Here is a 24413-nt window from a genome sequence, read left to right on the forward strand (position 1 = left end):
ATCCTGTTCATATGACACCACCACACTGAAGTGACTACAAAACCACAAGTGTTCTTTATCATACTTTATAACCTGCAGAAACAACGTAGCACTTGTATAATTTCATTCTCACTAAAATGTACACACAAAAAAAACAATCTCTTCGTAGGTGTGCGAGAATTTAAAGAAAAGTTCTTTGGCCCGTTAGCCACAACAAAGTTGAGACAATACATAGGAGCAAACGTAGCTGTACAATATATATGATACACAATAGACGCCATGGCCAGACAAAGTTTGTCCTTTTTTCTTTCTCAGCATCAAATGGGAATAGAAAGAAAACAGGCGAGAAATATGCATGCATTAGGGATTATATACAGAGCAAAGAATTGTGCAGTAACTACAACGTTGTAGCTATTAACCGCCATTAAAAATTAATGAAGGAAAATGTTTCCAACGAGAAAAAACTGTGCACAAAACACTGTTGTCCGACATTCCGCACATGTTTACTGGGTTTCCCATCGGGATTTAAGTGTCTGAACCAGCATATACTCCATTACAGCTTCAAAACAAAAGTGCAACCTTTAAAGTTTAAAGATTTTATGAAGATAAATGTGCATCTATACCTTTAGTAACTGTTCCTCACACACGAGACTCAACCCTATGACCTTGAGACCTTATGCATTTTTCACTTTCACAACAAACACGCAGAAGATTTGAGGCAAAACAGGGCACGATATAAAGTACGCAAACACCCTTTTAAAATTCGTAGCAGGTTCCTTTCTATTTGAATGTTGCCAAAAACCAGAGAGTAGAAGAAATTACCAAACATTGGACAGTCATGTCTATGCTGCAAAGAATTAGATGGAAATAACATTACAGTATACAATACAAAAGATGATTTGGCTGGTTGGTGCACAACAAGCTGAAGCTCCAACCGTCCTCAAAATAATTTCCCAAGTGACCCAAAAAATTTCCCATACAACCTTTATGCCTTGCAGGAGGCATGCTATATACAAACTCCTTGAACTAGAAAAATGGCAGGCAAGTGACATTTTGTAACCAAAGATTGTGGGACGCAGACTGGAATATACCAATTTTTATCCCCCATTTGCTCTATCGTCAGTTCGGATAAAACCCAAAGAAAACCCTGAAGACAAAGTTGGCATGGTGCAAATTCATCCACGAATGCAAGCACTGGAGGACGCTAAGCACTATGCATTCACCAAAGCTGCTTGGCATCTCGTCTTGATCTGAAATGGTCCAAAGCAGCACAATATCTTGGCTCAGTATTGGACCAATATTGCCGATATACAGCCAATGTTGGGCCAAGATTCTGTGGCACGTGGGTGAGAAGTGTTTTTTTACTTTCCATACAATACTGCCCAATACTCAGCTACTCAAATAAAAAAAAAACATTTTTACCCCAAATTTTTCAAAAAGCATACAACCCGGAAAGTCCTACATACACACAGAATTAAAACACAAACGTCAAACGAGACCTGATCGTAACAAAGTGCTAAAAATACAAGGAGGTTGAGACAACACAAGTAGAACGCGTCATTATAAGGTGAACATTACTGTTTTCTCATTTGCATACCATGACATGATCACGCATATGCTTTCATTAAAAGTGGAGAACTACTTGATGCCTCCGCAGCGTAAATATTGTTTTTTGTTTCATTAGTGTTGTTCGCGGTATACTGCACAACTCCTTTCCCAAAAAAAATACAGGGTGACATCTTTTCACCCCCTGCGAATATTTTTCTTCGCAAAACAAAATAAGTTGCCTTGTAAGTGACTATACAATAGTAATTGACCTACTTTCTTCCTTGCAGTGCAAAATTGAAAACGAAAAACAAAAGCAATGTATATCAGAGATAGCTCGCAACTTTATGATGCCTCAGTTAATCTTCAGAACAACCTTTTTGAACACTCACCGTATTCAAGCATTGCCACAATATTTGATCCCCCTCTACTGAGCACATTAATCCATTACCACTTACATTACGGTAGATTTTGTCACACATTAGTCCTGTTGAAACTACTGATACAAACTTCCAGAGTTGTGAAGGCATCACCCTGCTCCAGGTATGTTGTATCAACTGTGCTACTGCTCCAGTGCTCCAACCAACCACACGCTAAACACAACAACATGGCCGACATTATACTACATGGTAAGCGCCCAATGGCGCCCAAGTCTTCCATTCTTCTTTCACACACTGGAGTCCTACCATCAAGGTGGCTACACGAGCCACCATTACACTTAAGCCAAATAGAATCACAGAACAAGTGGACGTGACAGAATGCGACAGCGTACCCTGCTGTTGTGTTAGGAGGTACAATATTTTCATGATGCAATGGTGAAACGCTGTGCTGAAAGTGCACACAGAGTGCAAACAACAAAAGTGCACATTTAGCTCCAGCATAGCTGGAGACACCGGTTACTAATTAAAATTTTAATTAAAAATTATAACCAATACAATAAAATAACCAATTAAAAATTTGTGAAAAGGTATCGCTCCCTCAGATCACCCAGTGGACTTAGAGAAAAAAGGTGAAAGACAAACACAAATAAATAAGTCACGGGTACTCTCTGAGGTATTCTTACAGGTGCTCTGAGGGACTCATTTTGGTGCAGTTTCGCATTTTTCCTTTTGGGAACTTGTTTTTGAGCTCAACAATAACATTATCCAATGCAGTATCGTAGGGAAGACCCTTTTCTATCACACGCAGAAGTGCAAATTTTCCACAATACCTCGGAAGAAAAAAAACAATACTGTCCGGCATAGACACATACGGCGAAATGATAACTAAACAACATTCATATATGAGTGTTCAAAAATATTATGCTTTAAAGCCTATTATACATTGTAAAAAGAACTATTAGTGTAAGAAATTACTGCATTAGCAAAAAAACACATGTTACAAATGAAGTTTTTGTACAAGAGGAAGCTAAAAAAATAAAAAGGAAGGACCTAAAAGGCTGAAAAATCCAAAAGGGTATGCCTTATAAAAATCCAAAGGGCATGCCTTACAAGTTACAATACCTGCAACTTGTTTAACTGAACTGCTGGCAAACTGGTGTTAGGAGCCATAGCATGATCACTGCGAGAGATAGCTAGCTGCTTTCAACGGCTGGATTAAGTCAGTGTCATGGAGCCAAGACATCGCACATTGATTCTTAAGTGGACAAACCCATGTACTGTGCCTTTATATTTGAACACTGTCCCCACAGTACAGAGACGTCTTTAATTACTACTAGTGCCATCCCCCTGCCTTCCCTCAAGCCCGTACCCAGCCCCTGGTTTAGCCCATGCCCTGGTTTAGACAACGCTCATTCTGCTCAAGCAAGTCCTAGAGCATTCACCTGCTGTAGCCAATAGCAATGCTAATTTCAGTAGATGTCTCTCAAGTGTGGTGTGGTGTGGTGTCTGTGTAGTGTGGTATGTGTCTGAAGTGAAGTGTGTGTGAAGTGAAGAACCCCAGTGCTGGGAATGCAACATAACAGGCACAACACACCCTGAACTGAACACCCTCTTCTCACACCCACGCAAGCGAGTGGCACCACTCCCAATTTTCAGCCCCGTGCAAAAGTAGTGAATTTATGGAGCCATTACTTTTTAACCTAACAAGTTTTTCTCGGTCTTGTGACTGTAAAGGAGGCTGCATTATGCAGCTCTCCCAACTCTACCCACCTCTCACGTACCTTTTTAAGGACCTTTTTCTATGTACCTTTTGTAGGATAACCTTGTCGATAAACACAACAATAAGATACAACAAAGCCCCCCCCCAGGCACACAACAAATCAACTGTGCAACTCAACTGACTTTTTTCTAGATGACTCATGAATAGACCCTGAAGTTTTCGGGTTTTATTTTTTTCCAAATTCGGGGGGCAAAATTCAGGTCAATCACTTGATGTCGAAAATTCATGCAAATTCGGGTCGAAAAATTACCATCAGACTGAATTTGGGGATAAATCGGGCTCTATTGTCGAACAAATGTTCGTTGTACAGCCTATCCAGAGTATCAGACGTAGAGATCAACCGTGTATTTTGTGAAAAATTAGTATGTCATTGCTGTGAGGTGCCTAGCTTAAGTGTAGTTTTGCGGGTAGAAATCGGGTTTAACCCTAAACCGGTGAACCTCGATTCGGGGTGCAAATTCGGGGAAAAATCGGGTTTAATCCTAAAACTTCAGGGTCTACTCATGAACAGGGCCTGTGGCTCAGTGCTGATACGGCTAGACTTGGCTAGACTATGACTCTCCTCTTTAGAGGACCTCCACACAGCCATCATGTGGCCCATATCATCTTTCATATGTAACCAGTAACCCTGTAAGCTTAAAGCTGCATTCCCAAACAATGAACTTTGTCAGCAAAAGCGGAAAATACCGTAAGACCATAAAGTCTGGTAGAAGTTGAACCGTAAAGGACCTGGACACATCAGCGAGCCTCGTGTTTCTCTCACGACAAAATTTATGCACGCAATCTCGATGGGTCGCAATAATGAAACAGGCGTGGGAACTAGAGATTAGACAATCACTGTCGTGCATTGTATTCATGCACTGTTAGCATTCGCTGCAGCAACATCTGCATACAAGGCATGCATATTAGAATCATGTCACTCTTTCTGCTTCTGGGGTAATGGTTTTTGGTCTAACAGTAGATACCTGTTAGTTCCTTGCTTTATAGTTTATAGTACATAGTAGATGCTCACCTATACAAAAGCTGGGAAGAAGCATCAGTATTTGGCTTCTAGCCTAAGTAAATCAGAACACAAGCTTCCCCACACGAACATATTAAAAAGCATACAAATACAGTTTGGATGGAAGAACTCCTTTTGGCGACATAAAGAAAACACGCAGGCAACAAAATTCACTTATAATACCTATCAGACAAATCTAAAGCGGACCTAGAGGGTGGTCATGTGACACACGGTAGCCTTTGGGGGACGCCTGATTGGGGACTGTTTGGATGGAGAATAGCCGGTCCCAGTGAGGTTCTCGAGGAGTCCTTGCAAGGGAGGACAGTTGCTCGTAACCTCAGGTACAGACTGCAATGTCTGCAGAGAGAAAAGATACGTGAGCGCTCAACAGGAGCACCTTCTGGCATCATACACTCTTAAAAATGAACTTCACCTCATAGCACGCTCCTAGCCAACCATCATCTCGAGTGATATCGTTATCTGCCCTGATTCGTTGAAACCGGGAGGCGTACGCCTTTTTGTGACACTTATGCTGTTCATAATTGTCACAGAAAAGGCGTACGCCTCCCGTTTTCAACAAATCAGGGCAGATAACGATATCACTCGAGATGATGGTTGGCTAGGAGCGTGCTATGAGGTGAAGATCATTTTTAAGAGTGTACGAGGTGCCAACGACTAGGTCTGGTAAACTCCCGTGGGTTATGTCCCCGAGAAATTACTACGAGCAATGGCGTACAGCATCGCCAGTCATGATTTTAAGGACCTCGGTTTTCTGCTGCGGAAAATTCAAAGTTCCGCAGCACTGACTCGTAAATTCCTCGATTTTCTGCGGCAAGCAGTCAAGGGCCGCGTGAAACGGGAAACACTTTATTTTCCTGGATAGTGTGGGAACAAAAAATATTTTATAAAATTAGAGATTCAAAGCACTGTTGTGGCTCAGCATTACATACATGATACCTGGTGCTCTCAACTGATGCGGTCTGTTACCTGCAATCATTTTATACCGGCTGAAAGATCTTTCAGCATCCGCAGAGTTTACAGGAAGGAGCTTACAGTACATGCCCCGGGGATGTTACATCTTTAGGACACCCTTTTTTGTTCCTGGGCTGTAGGCATTACTTAAAACTCTTAAACCTTTTTGAAAGCAACATCCCATATGACAAATCAAAATCTCCCACTGACTCCGCTAAACTGCACATGGGAGGGACGCCGCCCCTTCCCCGGGCGAAGTATACACGATAATCTTGGGCTAACGTTATCCTAAGCTATAAACTACAATGTGTCTGTGTTTGTACTGCAGCGTAAACAAATTTGTAAGGAAGGCTTCACTTTTGTAGAGCAGGTTTCACCTCATGAAAGCGAAGCGTCAGGTGAAGCCCACTTTAGGGTGGTGTCGTTTGTATTCGGCAAATGGTCGAATATCCGGAAACTCGAATATTGGTTATTTGATTCGCGAATCGAATACGTAGAGCGACTTGATATTCGATTCGAATTCGAGAACTCTGATATCTGCACAGACCTAAAAATAAGGGATTCCGTAAAATTTGGTGTCAAACGAAGGATTAATACCGCGTATTAATAATCTATATTAGATATTATTATTAAATAATATTAATTAATATATATAATTATAATATAATTATTATATACTATATAGTATATAATATTATATATTGTATATATATATAATTAATTATATAATTAAAATATATTAATTATATACTATATTAATATTAAATATATTAATCTTGCGTAATCGCGGAAAACAGAGGGCCTTAGAGATTCATGAATAATCTGATGTCTCGGTGGAAAATGGCCTCCGACGTCGAGTTGCAGCCCCCCTGAAGTGGGGGAGAGGGGTTCAAAAAACCCCCCAAAGTCATACCTTTGGTAGTGCATTTGGGAGAGGGAAACAAGGAAGAATCCTCCTCCCCCATGTTAAGTGAGTAGCCTGCACTTCATCAGGTGAAGTGCAGGCGAAAGTCTTGTTCATGTTAATTGTACTAAAGTGTTCCTAACCGTTTTACCTTCCCTCGGTGTAATCACAGCTAATAGGACTTTGCCACTGCTTTTTACATCTCATAATGCATTAATGTCACTACACCATGCACAGGTACAAAATATCCAGGAATTATCTGACCGTAAATATATGGCAATGCCTCATGCACTGCTAAAAACATTGCTGGTGTAACTAAACTATAGCTAACCATAGAATGAAGGCATCCAGTTACTGACCTCTATAACTCTCTCAATCATGGTATCCAGCTTGTCAATATCTTCAGTCGCCCTCTGATAGTTGTCCTCGTACGCTTTTTTAAACCTGGCAAACTTTCCTGCAAGGCTCCTGAACTGTTCGTCTTTTGAGAGAGCTTCCTCTTTGAGATTCGCAACCTGAAATCAAAGTTTGGCACGCAAGTCCGTTCAAAACATGCGCAGGCAGGAATTGCTGTATCACAGTTGACGTCCACAGCATGTACAGATCACTAACCTCTTGTTTGAGTTCAAACTTATCGCAGGCAATGTCTGCTTCCTGAGCATAGCCGTGGTTGTCCCTTAGGCTAAGCAGCTCCTCTTTGAGTTGCCTTGCCTGTTCTTGGTTCACTGCCATGAGGCACCGGTTCTTCTCTTTCAGGTCCTCAATTTGTTGGAACAAAATCTGCACAACGTCATAACATTACCGTACATAACTCCCCCTTCATTCCATGAATCCTCAGCCTCACAAAATGGCCTCGAGTCACCCATTCCTTCAGAAAATTGCAGACCTGAAGTTTCATCGCGTAACAGCACCGACATGGTGGCACCAATGCTAATACAACAAACCACTACAATGGCTTTTGATGTTGATGTTGATGAAAAAAAAAGTGTTTTGTTTGCCCTGTCCCCATCATGCTGTTGTGCATGAAAGCATATCATCGTATATACTAAGACAGACACTAAATTGCTGAAGACATTTCATCGTGACATTGTTATGAGTGATCAATCATCATCTCATAAATCTTGCAGTGGCAGGCTCGAAGAGCAAGGCCGTACAAATAGCAACTTTTTGTTCAAATGGAATAATATGAAATATTGCTACATATACTTAGGGCCTGACTTTTTAGGGTTATACCCGATTATGCTCGATATTTACCTCTAAATTCAAATAGGAAAAAAATAGGGTTTAACCCGATATTTCCCCGAAAACTGCTCGACCAGGGGGATCGAAACTCATCCCAACTAGCGCAGAACTTTGAAAACTGTGATGTAAATGCATAAATATGCTCATACAAACTGTCAAAACAGAGACCCTGCTGCATCTTAGATGCAATGCACGGACTAAATATTGATGCTCTGCGTGTCTACTGGTGTGTCATGTATTATGCCGAGTAGACCAATGATTTACGCCTGATCCAATCCGATTCAACCAGAATTTTGGTGAATCCGGTTCAGTCTAGTCCGGTTACACCCGAATTATTGGAGCAAAATATATCCCGATATTTGCCCCGAAATTTTGCTGGAAAATATAACCCGAAAAAGCCAGGCCCTACACATACTGCACAGAAAGCTGTTTCCTTATATTTGTTAAAGAGTGTACCCATGTTGCCCAAGGATTATCTTAGCTGAGAGTTAGTGTCATGTTCATGCTGCAAACGAAGCAGCTGCTAATCCTTTGAGAACAATGGGGCCACTCTTTGAGAAATATTTTTTTATAGTTTATAATACCCAGATTAAAATATTCCTGAGGCAGGAAACCCTTAAACCTGGAGAATTACTTTTTTTTTAACATACATGCTCACCTCAATTTCTTTTCTGTAGCTCTCATGAACTGACTGAAGCTTCTCTTCCAGGTTACTGACACGTGAGAGCGCCTGATCAAGTTGCTGTTTCAGGAATGTTGACTCTTGTATGGAATCGACATTTTTCTGACAAATGGTGTCCAGGTTCTTTTTTAGCTCATCTCTGCACAAAAGAAAATGAAAGACAGCACGCTGTGCTTAAGTTCATTTCACTACGCAGACATAGATAATGGTATTTTGGTCTAACATTGGCAGTAAGCGCACCTGCTTGTGCAGGCTTCACAGTTGTGAAACATGTTTGGTAGGTGTACCTGAGCTCTACCATGTATTTGTGCTCTACCAACATCGATCCGGCCATGGCCAGATGGCCTCCCAGCACACAATAAACCTACTATACGGTGCAATCCCGTCAATTCAAACTCAAGGGGTACCGAAAATTTGTTCGAATACAGTGGACTTTCGTTAATTCAAACCCTGATAATCCAAACTTTCGGTGAATTCAAACAAATCCGGAATTTTTACTTGGCCTCCTATGTTTTCCATCTATTGAAGAGCTGGATAATTTAAACTGCACCTTCCCTTAATTCAAACTTTCTACCCACTGGTAGAATTTCCCTACCAACCAAAAATGAAACAAACAAAGAAACAAAAAGGGCTGACACTTTGACAAGCTATTTGCATGGTGACAGAGCACCCATTCTGTGCTTGAAAGGGCAACGGAAGGTCATGGTCTGCTATTTTGTGGGTGAATCCTACCAGAATAAGGTAGAAACCAGTGTCAGCGCGAACTGTCATGCCAGTCAAATATACAGTGGCAGTCTGATTGCACGACGTGAGTTGCAGCAGTCACGACGATCAGTTGTAGATCACTGTTAGCGACCTCAAAAGTCATCAAAACACCTCAGCGCAGAAAATAATCCGTTATATGCATTTGCATTCGTTTCTTCAGCCGTGACCCTATCAACATTATGCGTGATTTGGAACTGTAATGAATTCATTACTGTAATTCATTACTGTAATGAAATTACGGTCCTCTACTCACTACTCTCACTACTCACACTACTCATTACTCCTCTACACTCAGGTATTTCACAATAAGCAATGCGCACGGCGTTTTGACAAACAGCTTAATCGTAACGATGTTGAGGATGTGGAAATTCATTGTGGGCGTTGGAAATTCTTTTAACTCGCCAGTTTGCCAACTCTCTTTCTGCCAAGTGCCAACACAGAACACAGACTCGAATCTTATGTAAAAAGCAATGAGTAATGTCATTAAAATTACTGCCCAAATGGAATTAAACTACATTACAAATTACATAATGTCAAAAGTAATGCATTACATTACAAATTACCAGAAAAAGTAATTCATTACTATAATGAAATTACAGTCCTCTACTCACTACGCTCACTACTCATACTACTCATTACTCCTCTACACTCAGATATTTCACAATAAGCAATGCGCACGGCGTTTTGACAAACAGCTTGATCGTAACGATGTTGAGGATGTGGAAATTCATTGTGGGCGCTGGAAATTCTTTTAACTCGCCAGTTTGCCAACTCTCTTTCTGCCAAGTGCCAACACAGAACACAGACTCGATTCTTTTGTAAAAAGTAATGAGTAATGTCATTAAAATTACCGCCCAAATGTAATTAAATTACATCACAAATTACATAATGTCAAAAGTAATGCATTACATTACAAACTACCAGAAAAAGTAATTCATTACTGTAATGAAATTACAGTCCTCTACTCACTACATTCACTACTCACACTACTCATTACTCCTCTACACTCAGATATTTCACAATAAGCAATGCGCGCGGAGTTTTGACAAACAGCAGGGAAATATATTAAATCTCTCCGCGAAGGGAATCCAAAATGCTCGCTTAGAAAGGCGGTTTCCATTTCCCTCCTTAGCTTTTCTAATTGATCAAATAAGCTCATTTTCATTAAAGTACGTATAGACTCACTATATTCATTTTCTATGCTTTTAGAAATATTATCACGTAACTCTTCTAGTGTTTCACAATTAAATTTCTTTACAAACTCATCATCAACAACTACCTCACCAGCAGAATGTACTGCCTTTACTTGTAAGGAGAACGCTCGATGATTGGTCTAGAGAAATGTCTGCTACTCCTCTGTCGTCTGCTACTCGGCTGTTCGGGGTTCTCAAAAAGCCTTTCTCCTCGCTCAGTAATGATTCGGCCGCTCTTTCTATCGCCGATTCTCCTTACAGTAATGACATTACATTACTACCCAGGTACGCTAACTATACTGCCGTTTTAGAAACCACACTATGCGTAAGAAAGCCCAGCTCACATTTGCTCTTGCGACATCCTCATGCGGTCCTGTACCCGAGAGTGCAACATGGAATGGATGCGGAGCAGTTTCCCCGACAGGGTGGTCAGCTCCGCGACCAGGCTGTCGAGACAGCCGTGCTTCGGGACGTCCCTGTGGTGCCCGTTGACGTCCGTGGACACCGTGCGGAATGGGGGTACCGTCCCCACCGGCTTGCCCACTTCCGGCGCTCTGTGGACCTCTGTTGTTGTCACGCCGTTCTTCTCCGCGGCGGCTTCGACCGCCGCCCCGTTGTTTTGCGGGACGTGGGGCGGCGCGGTCGAATCGGGAACTCCGCGAGGTTCCTCCTCGACCTCTTCCGCCTCCTTGTGGTCTTTCCTGGGCTGGACGAGGGACGCGGCCTGGAGGACCATGTGGACCAGAGATTCTCCGTTCGTGGACGGGGACGGAAGCTCACTGATTGGCGTGGAGTAGCTAGAGTTGGAGTTGGATTCTCCGTTGATCTTGGTGGCGTACAGTGGTTCTAGTGAGGACGAGCGAATTATGCCATTGGACAGTTCTTTGGGCCGTAAGGGGCCCAAGGAGGACGGCGTAGAGCTTGAAGACGAGACCGGTTCTTCGAGGATATCACAGTCATCCATTATTTCGTCGAGGACCTTAAAAGAGAGATACGAGTCTAAAGTAAGGGGGGAAAAAATGCTGCCAGAAGTCTGAAAAATAAAAATTATATATAATAATATATACATATATATATCTCTAACACAGGCAACAATCGATTTATGAATAGAGCCTGAAGTTTTAGGGTTAAACCAGATTTTTCCCCGAATTTGCACCCCGAATTGAGGTTCACCTATCTAGGGTTAAACCCGATTTCTACCTGCAAAACTGCACCTAGGCTAGGCACCTCAAGGCATCGACATGCTAGTTTCTCACAAAATATGCGACTGTCCCTTACTTCTGGCACTTTGGATAAACGGTACAGTGAACGTTTATTCTACAATAATGCCAGATTTCTCCCCGAACTCAGTCTGATGGTAATTTTTCTGCCCGAATTTGCATGAATTTTCGACATCAATTTATTGACCCGATTTCTGCCCCCCGAATTTGGAAAAATATAAAACCCGAAAACTTCAGGCTCTATTTATGAACACACTCGGTTCCCGGAAAAATCGTTCATAAATCGAGGGATTCATAAATCGAAGATTCCGTTGTCGGTACTATCGAGCTGACGAAAGAGTATTTGTGAGTTGGGATTGCGTTTATAATGCAATATATTGTGTCATTTTGCTTTCGACCATGCCTTCTGCTGTACACTTGGTCGTCCCTAATAAGTCCCCAGAAAACCCGTTTATTATTCGGATTTCGAGGGGTTAAAAACCGAGGGTGCAATACCTGGAAACAGATTCGTCCGTTCCGGTACAATTCATAAGACAACGGAATAATCCCTTTGAAGGTTTCTGTTGACACCGGAACGACCCGTTCATAAATTGAGGGTAAAAACTCTAGGCAACTCCTGGTTGGTTCCCAGAAATTCCATTCATTATTCGGATATCGAGGTTCATAAAACGAGAGAAAAACGCAAAGTTTGGTTCCTCGTGTTCCTGTTCATAAAACGAGGGAATTCATAAATCGAAGGTTCATAAATCGAGGGTTGACTGTATATAAATATTATATATGTATTGGTGACATGCTAGGCGCAATGGTGCACTGATGTACCACAAATATGAACGCTGCGTGTTTTTACAACCCAATAGCTATGGACTGAGAATGAATCCGCAACATAGCTGGGAACAATACAGTACGAGAGAGAGAGAGAGAGAATTCCCTTTCAGGACTCCTGGTCACCAACGCGATAAATAAAAACTTAATATGTAGTTCAAGGGAGGCTACTTTAAATGTTTGCAATTAACAAACAGAAATGAAGCTCTTTTGCTCCTGCACAAAAATCAGCCTCGCATTTCTTACACTTGACGAGCACACTGTTTAATTAATCAAAACTATTGAACTTTGAAGATTAGCTGCATTTTCAGAGTACTCAATAGTTACACATTTATGAATTTTAAGCAAGGCTGCTAGCAACCTATGTAGCTGCACCTCTGCATTATATATGTGAAGATTGAAACTTCTCTCTGGGATGGGGGAGCAAATCATCATATATGGTATGACTCCATGCAGGCCCAGATTACATTTCAGTTCTTACTGCAGTAGCAAGTCTCTGCTTGATCATGTTCTATAAATAAGCTTTTGGGAAATATTTTTCTAAATTCGAGTAGTAGAAACTGGGTAAATAAACATGTACTCTAAATTCAAACAAATTTGGGTGGAAAAACTTCTGGTACACTAAATTTGGGGAGAAATCAGGCTCAGTTACTCAAACTAACTGAACTGCTTCAGTGCAAATGGTGATGTAAAAGTGTTTGCTGCCAAACAAGTTAGTGTGCATTCCTACAGACATCCCAGTGAAGGCAATTCGCCGGATCAAAATATGGTTTCACGCTAAAGAGGCAACCTTCAGTTCCGGGTGCAAATTCGGGGAAGAATCAGGTTAAACCCTAAAACTTCAGACTCCATCTATAATATATGATACATAAACTGAGACCGACTTCTTTCATTCAAACAACTTGTAGAGAAACCTAAGTAACACCAATGTACTTGGCAACATCGGTATTGGCTTACACACACACACAAACCTTGCAACACTCTGCCCAGCAGTGCACAAAAGTTTACTTTTCATCTAACACTGACAAAAAAAACTTGCCTAAGAACATACATGAACAACCAGCCCAGTAGTCCAGTATGATGACAGTAAACTAAAAATAACTCGCACACCTCACTATCCAGCTGAAGCTGTGCTGTCGCAAACACCGCACTCATCTTCAGAAAAGAGTGCAGCTTCAGAGAAATCTGCGTCAGCGAAGATGCTGCCGTGTTCATTTCCGCTCCTTGTGTGACCAGCATGTCGTGGGTCTGGTTGTGAGACTCAATCTCTGCCCGCAGCTGCAGTATCTTGATTCTGTAAGTAATAGTCAGGTGAACAAGGTCATGAAACTGAATTCATGCATGTCGTTGACTCAATGAAGCAATGCAAATATGGCAGCAGTACGGACAAGATGGGAACGGCATTCATTCACTGTCATGGCGGAATAATTCTGCTGCGTTTGAATGCAAAGTTACCACTCAATGCAGCAACAACTGAGTGGAGGCAAGGCGGTTTCGAGTATCAGAAGCGAATGCTAGAAGATGGTCAAAGCAACAGGGAGAGATCTGGAAATTTTTGATGCGTATGGTTAGTCTAACGCCTTGGACGGAGCAGAGGGGCTCTTGACAAAGTGCGACAAAGAAAACAGCGGCAAAGAAAGCGGTGATGAATAAATGTAGTGTGCATTGTTTCCAACTGTCATACAGCCTCCCAACCTGTGTTCACTTCTTTTCCAAATTCATGTATCCTCAACTCTGGATTCGCCTTAGATTCTAGAAAATACGGCATTCGCTTCTGTATTCCAAAAATCATAAGATTCGCACAGCCGCACAAAGCTATACACCTCACGTTAAATGTACATCACAATCACTAGATGCTTCCGAAGTACCCTGATTGTTTACTGTGTGTACGCAGAACTGATGGAGAGCTCACTTTTTCTCTTGAACCTTGTGGTACAATTTTTGGCACCGTTCATAGAGGTCGCGTGTTCCCTCCGCATAATGTTGCAGGTCCTGTTCCAAAGCCTTCCTAGCCTGCTCAGACTCCTGGTGTGCTTCTGACAAGGTGGATATTTCTGCCTGAAGGACAATAAGGAGAGTGCATGTTAGCCGGCGTATGTCCTTACTATATATACCACTCACATACAGCAATGCAAAGGAAAAAAAAAAAGTGTTTCCAGTACAACTGAACTGCACTGCACTTGTTAAAACTCCATTTGTGCATTTTTCTCAATTTCTCCGCATTTGTTGCACAAGAGCATGTGATGGGAACAGGCTCTTGAAACTACATGCTTCAGCATCTTGTACAGCAAATATATAAGGGAAGACTTTGTCTTTAGCTGGCCATTTTCACCAGTGCATCTGCTCCTCTCCTCCTATGCACCCTCCCGCACTCTCTGCAGGAACATGAACCTGAACATGAACCCCAGGTGAAAGAGTTTTTGCAATTACAAGTTCCAGCTATGACATCCCCTAGTTTTTGCAATTCCAAGTGCTTTATGAAACAATTTGTACTTGAAACCATCCTGAACCTCTTTGTAGGTAAATGGTTTGCAAGTAGAAGTTCTTTCATAAACTATTGCATATAACTGCATACATTTTTCATCTGGGGAAAAACTGTTCTCACTACGACTAGTACAGATCCTTCCACAAACTTCTGCTCACTTCACTTTTCTTGTGTAAAAAGTCTTGGAATGTTCCCTTTCCTCTTAGTACTCTGTATTTATACACAGAGTTCTTCTAGGCGGGAGAGCTATGCTTAGAACAACAGCACAATTCTGTGCCAAACAAACACAGCATCGGGTTCATTAATCTACTTGCTACAGACAAAATAAACTACAGTTCTACAGTACTGTACAACTACATCAACTATAGTTGCGTAAAAGCTGCAAATACGTGTTTCTGCCAGTTAATAATTATAGATGAAGGAGGAGAGAGGAAGAACAGGGAACGAGAATGGGGGAAGAATAAATCGTCTTTCAGACATTTTCGAAGGGAACTACTTCTTATGAATAGATTAGGAACACTGCAATACCCGAGGCCACAAAGCTTCAACCGTAATCTATTCAATATTACATTAATAGCGTTCTAAAGCAAAGAATTGACCACACAACTGATACTGCAGTACAGCCAAGCAGTGCGCAGCATGCTAAACGTACAACATGACTTGCTCATTACTTGCTTGTAGAAAATAATTAAGTAACGAAATGATTTCAGCACGTTGGCAAGAATCAGTCATTGTTACAAGTGCGACAAGACATGGACAGAAAGAACTAGACATGAACAGGCCCTAACTTCCAGCTAAGTTTTCCTAAGCGAAAACGTTGCTTATATAAGCAAGGTTTCTGCTAAAAACTAGACACGGTATCCAACTAAAACTCGCTAAAACTGGTCACGGACAAGCACTGACTTCCAACAAATTCTTATGAAGTGAAAACTTTGCTTATGTAAGCAATTTTTTCGCTAAAAAAACTGGACACAAGTATAACTAAAACTAGCGAAAACTCGTACAAAAACTGGTCACGGACAGGCACCAACTAATTTTTATCAAGTGTCCATGTCTAGTTCTTATTCTGTTTATGTGTTGTCGCACCTGTAACTATGCCTGACTATACATATGGTAGAAAAAAATGCCACGAACAGAACAAAAAAAAAATGCTCCTAAGCACAAAGCTGGTTGAAACACTCACCTGCAGGAATTCCGCACTCTCGTGAGCATCAGCAAGCTGTGCATCTTTGTCTTCCAGCTGCGAATGCAACGATATGTGCAACGCCTGCTGATACTCCATTTCAAGCTGGTAGTCGTGGAGGGCGTCGTGGCAAGTGGCCACCTCACGCTTCAGCTGGCACAGTTCCTCTTCCAGCTTCTCAATGCGGGTATTCGCACATGCCAGGTCTTGCAAAGTGCAAGAGTATAGATATAGAAAAATAAAAATCGATTTTGGAATTTTTTTTTGCGAATCTCAAACGTCAAAAGACGTGTCAAATATTTGCCGGATGCCTTGAACAGTTCGAAAAATTAAAAATGCCTATATCCTCTGCATCAGATTGTATTCATGGCCGCCGATTCTTTCAGAACCGAAATCGGGACTGCAGGTGGCTGTAGTTTTAAGACTGGAAGCGTTGTGAATAGGATAAGTGGCAAGAAGCCAATGAGTATGTTACTCACAGATGATTGGTCAACATATACCCTCGTAAGTGACATACTACAAGGCTCACGGGCCAAGCGCCGCGGTTTTAAAACATAGAAACAGGATGCAAGAAGCTGGTGTAGAATTAAATGTTCGTAACATTTCCCTGAATCTGGACAGTCTCAACTCGTTCATGTGCATGCATATCTCCCAGGACCTTAGGATATGTTAGCCCCGACCACAATAAGTTTTAGCTGTAAAACAGAATTTCAAAGGTTCTCATTTGAGCATGTCATAAAAGCATGTGTAGAGCAATCAGGAAACAACATACAGTGGCAAAATGGCACTCCTCAATATGATGATGATGATGATGATTGGGATTTTTTGGCGCAGCGACAACGAAAGTCATAATACTCGATATCACCTCTCTGCCACCAGCCTCCCCCGTCATCCCAGAAACGTCATCCCGTCATCCCAGAGTCATGAAGAGGGATAGGCCTGTATGAACATAGGGCTGCTACACGACCGGTATTTCACCGCTTTGGCCAGTTATTTGCTTGTTCCGCTGCATGCCGGTAGAAAGGTGATACCGGCAGCCTTTTGCCGGTATTTGTTGCTCCAAAGAGGCTTTCGTAGAGGCTTTTTTCAGGGTTTTCCCTTCCACATTCCACTGCCATAGACCCAGCTCCGCAGTCACCAGATAAGGAAATTGGGCCATGGAACCACAACCTATGGTCTATTCTGTACACACGCCGGTCGGACAACTAGTGTCTGTGTTCTAGTGTGTGTCCTCCTGATAGCCTCTGAACACTGCACAATGATCCCTTGGAATTTTTCTCGTTTTCTTAGTTATTCATCACGTTCTTGTGTTTGGCGGGGACAGGACAGTGGACGTGTCAAGCCAGTTAGAACTTTTGGCCATATACGACCATCATGCGTAAGGCCCCGGGTTTCCCGCGATTCCGCGAAATATCGCAGAATCCGGTATTCATCGCAATCCTTCGCCTGGCACGGAATTTCACGGAATCCCTTATTTTTAGGGGTGTGCGGATATTCGAGTTCTCAATTCGAAGCAAATATTAATCACTCGAAGTATTTTATTTGCGAGTCGAATACCCAATACTCGGATTTCCGAATATCCCACTGTTCGCCGAATACGGACGACACCTCCCGAAGGTGGGCTTCACCTGAGGCTTCTCTGCATGAGGTGAAGCCTGCTTTACGAAACTGCCCACGCTGCAGGACCAGCACAGGCAGATTGTAGTTCAGCTTAAGATAACATTAGGCCAGGTTTATTCTGCATACTTCGCCTGTGCGCAGCTTAGCGGTGGCAGTGGGGGATTTTGATTTGATGCCTGGGAGTTTGCCTTTAAAGACTCTTAAATAATCCCAACAGCCAAAAAAAGGGCATCCTGTTAACTTCCACAGGGGATGTATTGTAAGCTCCTTCCTATAATATTCATATACAGTTCCTATATACTCTGTAGATGCTGAAAGATCTTTCAGCGGCTATAAAATAACTGCAGGTGACAGACCTTTTTCTCTGTCAGAGGAGAACACACAAGAAAATGCTAATGCAAGATGTAATGATGCCACGTATATAATGCTGAGCCACAACAGTGATTTTATAAAATATTTTTGTTCCCACATTATCCAAGAAAATAAAGTGTTCTCCATTTCAAGCAGCCGCTGACTGCTTGCCGCGGAATTTACAAGATGGTGCAACAGAGTTTTGGATTTGCCGCAGCAGAAAACCAGGGGCCTTAATCATGAGTTCTCCACCTGCAAAGAAGGTCCAGCTGCATCGATGCATTCTTCAATATGAGTGGCGATCCAATCCGCTTGTTCCAATCCAATCCGATGTAGCTTTGTTGCCTATTTATAGCAATTTCTAACATCGATTTTACCTTGGGCTCTCTCTCTCTCTTTCCCTCTGTGTGTGTGCTCCTCCCACCCCTCCCCCACTTTCTCTTTCCTCTTTTCCCTCAACTCCCACCTCCTCTCCCTCAGTCAGTATTTTTCACTGCGAAAGATGGCTGGCAACACAATATGAACATGTCGCTACGAGTGGAGGAAGACATTTTGAAAACTTGCAGAGCCATGCATACTAACCAATCTGTTTCTGCTCCACCTGCTTGAGAAGGTCCACCACAAGTGCTGCTGAGTCATCCTTGGCACACTTTTCATTTGTTACAACCTGGAGTACGGATACGTATCTTATTTAAGTAATTTAATGTATTTACTTAAGGTATTTACTTCTGCGAGTAAATATGGTACTATATAGTTTTAAAACAATGTGTGAGAACAGGGGACCCAAAATGCAAACGCAATAATGCACACAGTGGCTTTTCCCCCAGCGTACCACCTATAGAATCAGGTTTTCAAAATGCAGAGTGGTGCACTTGCATTTGTCTCTTGCAGCTGTGCTATGGCTAACAACCAAAACTTGAAAACATTAAAAAAGACAAGCAAGAAATAAAAAAGTTGTCTTTTGTAAACTCATCGTATCATTAGAAGCAATTAATACAGTAGAATATCTTACAGAACCTGAAGGGACCACGAAAATCTGTTCCAGTTATCAGGAGCTCCATTTACCAAGTGTATTAAATGCTTTGTTTGGATTGTTTCCAGAAGTGCACAAGCTGCAAACAACCATTTTGCACATTGCTCTATCAAACTGAGTTTACAAAAAAATGGGAGACGTTGACAAAAACACAAAATTGCTGCTGCTTTTCTTTCTTTTTGCAAAAGTTACTGTAACAATTAATTCCTGAGCTACAGCAAATGTGCCAATCTTTGTGGCATCTCTCGAAACCACCTTTTCTGAACCTCAGCAGGAGTTCTGAATGGTTATCCAAAAAAGCTGTCAATAGTCTTCAGATTTTTGTTGAAGCAACCACTATGCAAATTTTTGATACAGTAACGTCAATTTTTTGCATGTGTGAGTGCACAGTGTGCACGCTTCTGTGCCACCGTCAGATGTAAGCTTGAACATCAAGCCACGCGCTTTTTTAATGGCCATCGATTTCAATGATCATTGAAAACTGTCCGTGCGGCAGGTGTGTAAGACCTTCCATCACCTTGAAAGCAGGGTACTTACTAGATCCCAATATTTCTTTTGAACATTCCTAACTTGATCTTGTAGGCTGCGGATTTCTTCGTGATATCCTCGAATAGCGGGAGACGACTGGAGGGAGGGAGGAAGCTCGCTGTCGGGAGAATCCCCGTCGTCTTCGGGAATGGTGGCTAAGTCTCGAGAGGCGGGGGCAGGTGGGGGCTTCAGTTGCGCATGCAAGGCTTCCCTTTCTAACAGTTGGTTTCGTAGCCTTGCATACTTCATCTGGAATGTAGCGGCAATAAATCAATAAATCGTTTCGCTCGAAATGCCACCTGATTTGCTGTTACCACCAGCCAGGGAGAAAAACCACACCACATCACATCCAAAATTAAATTGGCTACCTTGAAGAGGTTGGACGAATCCAGAATTTTCCCGAATCCGAATCCGAATCTAAGGAAGGTTCTGCGAATGCACGAATCTGCGAATCTCGAATCTTAAGAATCCTTTCTTTAAGAAGAGTTTAAGAAGCCTGGAAAAAAACTTCCACTGAAAAGTGTTCTGAAGCAGAATACGATACCTTTAATGAAAAACAAATTAAATAATAGTTCAGTTTCGGGAGAAAATATACCCATATATAGTTCTTCTCAAACTTAATTTATATAGCATGTGGTTCATCGACTACAAGAAATAAAATTCTCGAGTCTGAATTATTTCCATAAAACTAAGTCACAATCAAAAGCAAAAAACATGTTACTTTTAAACTTGCAATGTAGCAGTTCCTGTCTGAACTCTTTCAGTTGAGAGCAATGTAAACAAGCAAGAGAACACCCACTGACCAATCAGGCTTTCAGTGGACTCTCTGGAGGTGCCAATTTGAAAAAGGAACAAACAAACATGGTTGGCAGATTCGAAAGAATCGATTCGCCGTTTTGGGCACTGGGATTCAGATATCCGAATCTCATCTCCCTGCCTAGGATTCGGGGAGCCGCAGATTTGGTTGGCCCATCCCTACTAACTTTGGCTACTTTCTCAGGGCGAATATATAGGTGTCTTCTCTGTATTTTGACCCTGCAATCCTGCTTAGTCAGTCCTGAAATTAGTAGTCCTTAGTCAGTCCTGAAATTCACAAGAAGGTCATTACCCATGTGGTGCGGCTAGTGCCATCCCTGACCAAATATCACGAGGGCACAGGCCCATATCTTAGCACCCCACTCACTGGCTCTTTCGTGAATTACTCGAACGTGACTGTTGCAAGTTCTTTGTCCCCTTCCCTCTTTTACTCCTCAAACTCGGGGGGGGGTACGCTTCCCCACATCAAGGATTCCTTACCTGCAGCTTTTCATGTTCCTGCATGAGCCTCTTGAAATGTCTTCTCCAGTCTTCTTCGGGAGCTTTCGCCGTCCCATCCCCGCCTGCACAACCCATGAGGTCTCCATGGACGGACACGCTCATGGCCTTCGGAAGCCCATCTTTCTTCTCCGTCGCCGATCCCGCCCTGAACCTCTGGAACGGCCTCCGCAGAGCAGACAGAGCAGACGACGTCTTCTTCGTCGCTGGGTCTGGGGCCGGATCCGGGGCTTTGGTAAGTTGACCGTGGTAAGATGCACTCATGGTCGGAGGGTTGGCCGACGTGGATCCTCCTCTATGCAGGCGCATGCTACCATGGCGAGTGAGGGTCGAGGAGCCGCTCTGTTGCTCAGACTGCTTCCTGGTGGTGGGAAGACGAAGGCTCTTCGACCTCACCAAGGTGGACGAGCCCCGCGCGGCTGGTCGCGTCTGCTCCGCCATGACAGGAGGCAGTTGCCTGGGCCTAGCCAGGTGTCATTGCATCGTCGTCGATGTCTGAAGCAAGGTGTCTTGAGACCTGGGTGGAGGACAATGTGGTATGCTTTACCCTGCCGGAATACTTGGAAGATGTTTAGTGCATAGTACTAAGGCAGGGTGTCTACCAAATTCCAGCTTTCAAATTCCCTGACTTTTCCGGGTTTTCAGCGAATTTCTACTTCCAGCGAATTCCCTGGCCAAAACAAAAAGGAACTTAGCACCTGCTGCTACATTTTGATACTGATCCCCCATAAAACGACCATTTATTGAGTCTTATAATGACCGTGCCCTACTTTCCTGCCTCTGAGCTTGTCGTATTGGTGAATTGTTGTAATCGCGGCAATGTTGCTGCAGCCGCTCAACCACTGATGAGCACTCCCGATTCGCTGCGCACTTGTCTGCGATTTTCTCTGACTTCAGCTGCTTCTTGGCGAATTCCCCGACAATCCCCTGACTTTTCCAGTTGCATCAAAATTCCCTGTTTTCCAGGTTGGTAGACACTCTGTAAGGGTACTACGGCATAGTAAAAGTAGAGCACAGTGTTTCTTCACGTGCTACGGCAGACGCCGAAACTTCCATCAATGATGTACAGGGTGCAAAGCTTTCCAGCTTCCGGATTTGTTTTACGAAATTATGACAAATTAAAAACCGCGGATTCCTATACATGATAAATACACTGTTCTGCCATTTTCTTGAGATGTCAAGGAACCGCTGGAGCTTTGCACTGCAAATTTTCTAAAAGTTGTACAGCAAAAGTGAATATTATGCTTCAAAATTGTTAAAAAGTAGCGAAATAGATACCGAAAGAAAAGAAAAAGTTTACGCTGCTACAAAGCTGCACAAACTTGCATGCATACGAGGCTTAGCAGGCAGCAACTTTTCCACGAAGAACTGGATCAAGTGGCAATTTTTACACACAATTTACGAAAAGTCGTACAACAAAAGTGAATATTATCTTCAAAATTGTTAAAAAGTAGCGAAATAGATACCGAAAGAAAAGAAAAGTTTACGCTGCTACAAAGCTGCACAAACTTGCATGCATACGAGGCTTAGCAGACCGCAGCTTTTCCACAAAGAACTGGATCAAGTGGCAACCTTTACAAAAAGTTTTAGTGCATGATATGTCCTTCAATGCATAGCCTAGACACCAAATGCTTTCTTCATTCATTTTATCTTCATTACAAACACTGTACTTTGTCTCAGGTAATGCTGATTTAAAATGTTGGCGTGCACAAGAAACACTTTACACAAAAGTTTGGGCGTTTGGGATTACAAGTGCAGTACAAGTGCAAAGAAGCACACTTTCGCTCCATTCTGCCAACATTCTTTTTCTTTTTTTATTCATGAACCCCCAACTGTTGAAAATACTGTATGTTTAAATATGTTTAATATATGCAATGTAATTATACAATGAGAGATGCTGAATGACAGATTGACAACTGAACGACAGACGTTGTTACCTTGAAAACGATACAAAAGGAACAGGATTCATACGTTACATAATTCGTGATTTATAGGCAAAAGAAACTGCACTTTCCTTTTCCCTCTCCTTCTCAAGAAGGCCGACAATGCGGAGCGGGCTCTCATTGGTCCTCCCCGAACTATTTGTCCCAATCATCGTGGGAGATCGTTTGAGGTGGCCAATCGCATTGTCGCGGTTCAGAATGAGAGGGAGAGGAAAAGCATAAATTGCGGGGGGGGGGGGTCTCTCTCTCTCTCTCTCGATCATAAATCACGAACGACGCAACCAATGAATCCCGTTCTTTTTGTATTTGCATCAAAGTAACTCCATCTTCAATTCCGCGACGATACGCTTTTTTGAACTTTGAGTGCGTCTTTAAATCAGCATCTGAAACGTCAAGACATGACATGGGCACGGGGGTACCGAGTCCATGTCCCCCCCGCCGGGAGCTTCAAGGGCAATTGTGAAAACTGTGCATACTTTCTCCTTTCGTCGTCCTAATTTTTCTCGGATGTCAGATGAAACTCTGAACACCCGCACAGCTCACTACGCCCGTCTCCAGGAAAGAAGGTGAGGGGGTTGCACGCGCTTAGCCCCCCCCCCCCCCTCCCCGGCAGTACTTTATCCCCCCTGGAAAAAATCCTTGGACGTGGGACAAGTAACACGTAAAAGAGAGAACGTCCAAACCAAAATAAAAAAATAAACATGGCACGTTGTCTATCCGGTAACGCTCTAGTTCATTTGACATTCGAATTTTGACGGCTTCACGCTTCCCAGCGTAACCTCCAAGTCTGTGACAACATGGATACAGATTTCTCCGATCGAGTTTCTATTTTCGGCCGCATCCCACAAGATACCCCCCCACTGCTCCTCCCACGCCAGGCAACCCACAAAACGACAACGGGACAGGCATTGTGGAACACCAGCACAACGACGCAGTACAAGCGCGCGTCTTCTACACCGGAGGTCACTCAGGCAATTATTGCAACTCCTTTCTTTCTCTTTCTTTTTTTGAATTTTTTTTATTTTGTGATGGACGAAGTGCACGCTTTCCAGGACAAGAACTAAGCACGGCGTGCACTGCACATCGTGCAAGAATCATTAGCAAGGCGCTCTCCTTTTGCTACCCCCCCCCCCCCAAAAAAAAAAAAAGTAAAAGAAAACCACGGCCCCTTCGTTTTTGGAGCGTACCGCACAAAGGCATACGGGGGTCTACGCGATTATAAGAACTCGTGAGGCTTCCGCCAAATGCACTACTATATGATCACTGTTGCGACTCTGGTATTCGTGTTATCTTGTTCTCACATTACTATACTTCTTTCACACACTGACTCTTCTGATAGCATCGAGCAAGTAAAACTGCCGTATCATCATCATGTGACAGTGGCCTTGTCCAGGACGAAACCAGCCAGGACTTTCGTTTGTGCTTTTCTTTTTTTTTAGCCTTTACAGAATTTTTATTAAAAAAACTACGAG

The 24413-nt window shown here is 42.7% G+C and overlaps 1 protein-coding gene across 2 annotated transcripts in view; it reads right to left on the minus strand.

Moving 5' to 3' along the window:
* Positions 1 to 4504: 4504 nt before the first annotated feature.
* The window catches only part of LOC135370412 (sperm-associated antigen 5-like), a 67759-nt gene continuing 47850 nt past the window's right edge, over positions 4505 to 24413 (minus strand). For both annotated transcript variants that reach the window (XM_064604158.1, XM_064604157.1), the window contains exons 2-12: positions 20981 to 21515; positions 19694 to 19933; positions 18706 to 18790; positions 16153 to 16358; positions 14397 to 14542; positions 13595 to 13778; positions 10787 to 11421; positions 8461 to 8623; positions 7173 to 7340; positions 6920 to 7075; positions 4505 to 5041 (exon numbers count right to left, since the gene is read on the minus strand). In XM_064604158.1, coding sequence (XP_064460228.1) covers positions 4892 to 5041; positions 6920 to 7075; positions 7173 to 7340; positions 8461 to 8623; positions 10787 to 11421; positions 13595 to 13778; positions 14397 to 14542; positions 16153 to 16358; positions 18706 to 18790; positions 19694 to 19933; positions 20981 to 21439 — 2592 coding nt within the window. In that variant the 5' untranslated portion in view covers positions 21440 to 21515 and the 3' untranslated portion in view covers positions 4505 to 4891. The remainder of the gene's footprint in view (positions 5042 to 6919; positions 7076 to 7172; positions 7341 to 8460; positions 8624 to 10786; positions 11422 to 13594; positions 13779 to 14396; positions 14543 to 16152; positions 16359 to 18705; positions 18791 to 19693; positions 19934 to 20980; positions 21516 to 24413) is intronic.

This window comes from Ornithodoros turicata, chromosome 10 (genome assembly GCF_037126465.1).
Source record: "Ornithodoros turicata isolate Travis chromosome 10, ASM3712646v1, whole genome shotgun sequence".
Lineage (NCBI taxonomy): Eukaryota > Metazoa > Arthropoda > Arachnida > Ixodida > Argasidae > Ornithodoros > Ornithodoros turicata.